The following is a 6,395-nucleotide window of genomic DNA, read 5'->3' on the forward strand; positions in this document are numbered from 1 at the left end:
AATTTGGATTTCATCCTGCATACATCATACTTCACTTCGGCTTCTCAGCCTAACTAGGCTGCTACTCCGCTGCTTTCTTTTTATCGCAATGATTTCAAAAATGTAAATGTTCTTAAATAGGCACAATTAAAGTCCCAAGCTATTTGTGTCCATAAATGTCAATAAAAAAAAATATTAACTCTGCCACAACTGTGTTTTATTAAATCTATCTCGGCTGTCAAATTTGCTTTTCATTATGGATCTACTATGTATGCTTCAGTATCTATATGCATAATTTTCTGCATCATGAATCGGTGTGGATTAATCTGGAAATGAAGCAGTCCAAAGGAAATGTATAAGCATTTGTTATTTTTAATATAGAAAGGAAAAATATCCAAATTAAAACAAAGGATATAGGAACTATTACACATTTAAAATAGAATTTTAATTTACATATTTTTATCTTGCATGTATATAAGAAAGCTTTTTTTTTTTTTTTTTTTTTTTTTTTTTTTTTTATGAAGAAATATAGGTTTTGTGTTTATTCAAACTGTGTTAAATGTAACAAACACAAACATGTAATCTTCATCATGGCATATATCTATTTATATAAATTCTGCTTGCTTAATGATATAGAAATTATCCATATGATCAAAGTAAATAGCAAAATAGTGTACAGTACAAAGTTTGGAATCCGGATGTCCATTATCCGGAATGATCTATAATCCGGACCTCAAAGCCACAAACTTACGCATGCGCATTTGATTCGCCCGCCCGCTATGCATGCACGTGAAGCCAGTAAAGCGTTTACCCATGTGTGCTTCCGATAGTGAAGAAAGTAACAGAGAACTTTATTGTAAATGAAAAAATTTCCATTGACAAGTTAGTCGGTATTCTCGACACAGCAATTGCAGGACAGTGGAACTTTGTAACAAAAATTATGTCTGTTTATAGAATTAAAGAGAAAGTATTAGCACAAAAAATGAAGCAACTTACGTTGATAGAAATGTTTATTAAAGTAAAAAAAATAAATATTAAGCTTTTTTTTTTTTTTTTTTTTTTGTAAATTTTGATACTCTTTAGATCATAATTGCTCTTTATTTCATAAATTAAGGTTTCATATTTTTAATTGTATAATTTCTGCATGCCATCTTACCAGATTTAAATTGATCATCGATAATCCGGAAAAATCCCTAATCTGGAATCGGCGAAGTCCCGATGATTCTGGATTACGGACTTTGTACTGTATTTATTGTGCACAATAAAATAATAAATGTTATGTTTCAAAATTAAAAATCTTGCAGTTTTATAATTACTACACAAAACATGCATTGTAGTTTTTTAAAAAGCAAAAATTTTATTTCAGGATTAATAAAAGTCCGTAATTGCACAGTTTAATTATTTTTTGCTAATTCAACAGCCAAACGGTAAAATTCTTTGCTATTGAATTTTTCAAAAAAGTGAATTGACAAAGTTCTTCAAAATTAATTTATGGAAGGCCATGGGCTACTTTTTAAAGACTTCAGCTCTTAAGTACCATTCTGAAACAAACGTTGACTTCTAATCGTTGAAAAAATTCCTCATTAGGAAGTATTTGTGCATTTCAGAAAACATTCTTTATTATTGGAATTTTAATTATACTAAAATTTTAAATGGAAACAACTGAAAATTGAACAGTGGCAACTGAAAATTATTTATATGATTGTGAAATGGTAGAAAAAGGATATGACAATAGTTGAGAAAGCCAACAAATTTTTAAAATGAAAAAAAGTGCAAAAAAATTGATTTTTCTTCTGTGTTCTGTGTTTTGTTTGAAATTATTTTTTGTTGTTGAAGGGCTTTTGTCTTGCTGGTTCTGGCTAGTGCTGAATGTTATTGAGAAGTAACATAATTCTTTACATCAGAATCTCCACAATGTAATAAATCCCGTAGAGAAAATTAAAAAGATCTTAAAATTATGAATTCCACCATTTAAATTAATGGTTTTGGCTCTGAAAAAAGGTGAGAAATTTTACTGTAGTCATTTGTTTTTGTCATTTATTACTCTGAAAGTTGTGTTAGGAAGTATTATTTTTTTCTGTTGTTCCTGAAATATAAATCTTTAAAAATTAACTCCCCTTGAAGTAGTGAAAATTAGTCTGCCTTGCATTTGAATTGACTTCTGCTTAAAAATCTTTTAAAGTACATTGTTTCTGTGATTTATATTCCAAATTTAATTTTTAGGTATATCATCAAGAATCTGGTCGTTATACATGCCATAACAAGTATTATGGGCGCAGTTTAACTGTAGATGGATTTCACCAAGCTCTCTACAACTTTTTATATGACGGCACAAAGGTACGTCAGTGTGTTATATCTGCACTTCTTGAAAAGTTACACAAATTATATTCTGTGGTCCAAAGCTTGAATACATTCCGTTTTTTCACTAGCTCCCTACTGATAATATATGATGGCAATTCAGAGCATTATATAAGAAATAATAAAAATGCTTGCGGGGAGCAAAGTATAACTTTACAACTATCTGATAATGGTAATATTGCAGATAAACAAAAAGAAACTAAAGAATCTCAATCTAAATGTTGTGATAAAGGTTCAGCTTCTAGTGATACAACTTTGTGTATAAATCATAAAATTGGCAAATCTATAGAGAAGGCAGAATGTGAAGAATCTCTTCCTGTTGTAGATCTGTGTATGATTGATTTTGCACATTCAACTCATAGTAAGATGCCTAATCCTCCAGTGACTCATGAAGGCCCAGATGAAGGTTACTTATTTGGTTTAGAAAATCTTATAGCTCATTTAAAAGAGATTCAGCGAACAGAGAAATAAATTTCTATTTATATACAATTTTTTTTTATTTCTGTTATAGCGAAAAACCAGAAGTTGTTTTCTAGACATGTTACTCGGCATTTATATATCTTAATGATTTAAGGATGTACTGTAATTCTCTCATTATTCTTCCAAGGGCTCAAGAACTGAACAAATTTGTATGTGTCCTCGATTCTTAAGCCTTTATTGAACTTTATTGAAATAAACATCCTTACCTAATTATTCTAATAGAAATTTTGAAAATTACATTGTTAATCATGTGTGCAATTTTGAATTTATATGGTCACAAGTCACAATACATCTTGAAAAATTTGAGTACAAAAGAAGAAAATTATGTATTACAGTTAAATATATTTTTCAAGTTGATCAGTATGCTCTAAGTAAAATGTTTAAAAGTATGAGCTTTTCTGTTAATGGTGCACCATTTTAGCTGCAGACATAAACATTGGTGCAAAATTTAACTATAGCATCCTTATTAATACATAAAGCTTCATGGCAAAAAGAAACTAGAAAATGTGCTGCTTATATATTATTTCACATTTTATGAAATTGTTGGCAACCAACACAATTTAGTTCCAGTTATAGATAAGCATGAGTTAACAATGCACGCATAACATTTGTTGTGCTTTTTTTTTTTTTTTTTTTTTTTTTTTTTTTTTTTTTTTTTTTGGAACACCGATTGATTTTTTGATAAGCTATATTTTGTTTTTATTAACAAAGATATAAATTAATTGCTGTTCCTGTATTTTTCTTGCATTTTGAAAAAGAAAGATTAGAATTTGGAACTTTCTTATCAAAAGCAGCAAGCAGTGGATTATTTCTAAAGTTATGGGATCGTACCTTTTTTGATGTGATTGGCTGAGTATTGCCAACAGAACAGTAATAAACTGAAATAACTACCTAAAGGAATTTTGTGTTAATTGCATTCTAAATAGATCTTCTGGGAAAATTGGAGGGCCTAACAAAATGATATAAATCAACGAAAGCCTTTTAACAAAGCACAAAAATGAAGTGAAGCAAATAATAATTGTTTATTAAATAAAATTATGAATTAGAATTCCACCTAATGGTTGACCCAGCTTTGGAGGATCTCTGCCAACTTTCGTGGGTAGTGGAATAATATATAAGTACCAAAAATACTATAGAAACCTTAAAAAAAAATGGAAAACCATAGCATATCATATGATATATAAAATTTGTAATGTTTGCAATGCGAAGGCTGTGTGTGATGCCAAATTTATGCAGTTATCTGATTTTTCTTTTTTTTTTTTTTTTTTTTGGAGGAAAAACAAGTCAATGTGGCTGTGTACATGGGGAAAACGACACTGTTGTTCTCCTCATGTATGCAGCAATCTCTTTTCGCTTAAAAAATATCAGAGAATCATCACAAAAATTGCTTAATTTCAACATCATGTGCATTAAACATGATACATATATATATTATATGCATGGCCAAATAAAGACTTAGAGGACCTAAGCACTTCAGAAATTTTGGTGCTCTCACATTCATTTTCACCGTTTTTTCTCTTCATTTTTTTCTGTCAGTCTTGGTTTAGCTGCACCATACATTCCACAGAAACTGGCATTGAGAAATTTTTATGATGCTTTTTTTTTTTTTTTTTTTTTGAGTTTCAAGAATCTTTTTATGGTGTCTCTATCCTTGATGCCTAAGCACATGCTTATTTTGCTTAGTGGTTAATTTAGTTCTGATTATACAACACAGAACTATTAATACACATTTACTATTATTGCAAGTTTATCAATTCTGGTGATTTATCTTCCAATTCTGACGAATGGCCAAAGGCAGCTGTTTTAATAAAGTATTACCTATTTGTGTGTTTTCATGCATTCATCATCACATGAATTCGATGAATTAGGGATCTAAATGGTAGTGACCAGAGGTGTACTGATGTTTATTTAATCATTTTTCACATGGTATTGCAAATCAGGATCAGTGATATTGTATTTGTGGTTAAACTTGAAGATACTTGTATCCAGTAGTTGCCAATTCATCCACTTGAGAAACTGAAAATCTAAGAGAAAAAATTCATGGATTGATGCTGTTTTGTTCATTCTTCCCTCTTATTTTCAATGATGTTATCATATAACTGTTCATGATATGATATCGATATCCATCTATCTCTCTAAAATTAAAAAGTAAATTGGAGTCAAAGCACAGCAATTCCTCAACAATATTAATAATTGCATCTTTGTAAAGGGGTCCTGGTACATTTGAGATTCACTTTTTATGATTTTATAAGAGTTTTTATGTAATGTAAATTTGTTTCTTTTTTTTTTTTCCGGTTTTTGATCTCAAATTTACCGAGAGAACGAAACATATTAATCAACTTCTATGAAGCTTTAAGTCATTTTCGCCTGATGAGTTCTGAATTGGAGTTTCAATAAAGGGAGATTTTATATTTTTATTATCTTGTATATATTTTTCCCTTTTGCATTTTTAGTTTTCGAGTTTGTATTACTGTGATCATTTTTATTTTGAATTGTTTAGATTTTATGTTTTACCGGATTACAAGAATGCAGTTATTAATATTGTTGAGGAATTGCCTTGCTTTGACTCCAATTTACTTTTAACTGTAGATGTTTTAAGTTTATTTTACTTCAATCCTGCAACTATAGTACAGGATAGGTTTAATTTTTTTTTTTTTTTTTAATTTTTGCCTCTATGTATTTATCTCTCTCTCTCTCTCTCTATATATATATATATATATACATGTGATGTACCAGCTTTTGTCCAGAATAAATAGATTGGTGAAGAATCATAAATGTAATCGTAGCTTAAATTATCAGACGATAAGTTTAAAAAACAGGATCCATTTATTATTATTCAGGAGCAATAGCATTTACAAAATCAGATATACGGAGTAAATAAAAAGAATTACTAATAACTTTCTTATGAAGTTTACTGCATCGTTACATTAAAGAAAAGCCCCCGATATTCCTTTGCGAGTCCTTTTATAGCCTCTGGAAAGGCGGAGTTTCCAAGAAATGACGCCAGCCTCATCAACCATTCCAGTTCCCTTTAAATATTTCCAGAACATTCTATAACTGTACGTGTAGAAAAGGCGGGAAAAACAACTTGACTACAAGGCTGTGGATTTAATTCCATGTGCTTTCAAATAATAGACCGTCGCCATTAAAAATGAAAAAAACAGTTAGAATTTTAAGTGTATTCTTCACTATGGAATTTTATTATTACATATATATATATAAATATATACATATTAATGGCCATTAGCCTTGCACCACTACAAGGGCCAGATTTGGTGGCCATTTCATTATGGAAGCACCCAATTAAGTGTTCAAAATTGCCTCCTATTGAAGGGACGCGCAGTTACTACCATGCCTTCGCCGGGATTCGAACCTCGGCCCATCGCTACAATAATCAAGGTAACTAGCTGCTATACTAACTGGGCAGTGACATGATATAAATAGGCTATCATACCTGGCGACTGGTGCTCCATTAACTGAAAAGTACCTAAATTTGTTTTAGTAATAAGTTTTATAAGTAGAATATACCCTTAATTATCCTTAATTGCTTAAATTCTGTTATTCAAAATTTACACTTT

General features: G+C 30.0%; 1 protein-coding gene across 1 annotated transcript in view; it reads left to right on the top strand.

The window, feature by feature from the left end:
* LOC118192994 (inositol hexakisphosphate kinase 1-like) overlaps nt 1-4,701 on the top strand; it is a 52,824-nt gene extending 48,123 nt beyond the window's left edge. The window contains exon 7 of the mRNA XM_035364023.2: nt 2,203-4,701. Within this exon, the coding sequence (XP_035219914.1) occupies nt 2,203-2,808 (606 nt within the window). The 3' untranslated portion in view covers nt 2,809-4,701. The remainder of the gene's footprint in view (nt 1-2,202) is intronic.
* The last annotated feature ends 1,694 nt before the right edge of the window (nt 4,702-6,395 follow it).

The sequence above is a fragment of the Stegodyphus dumicola genome, chromosome 2, assembly GCF_044657685.1.
Source record: "Stegodyphus dumicola isolate Sdum_Otavi_A_Nest chromosome 2, ASM4465768v1".
Taxonomy (NCBI): Eukaryota; Metazoa; Arthropoda; class Arachnida; order Araneae; family Eresidae; genus Stegodyphus; species Stegodyphus dumicola.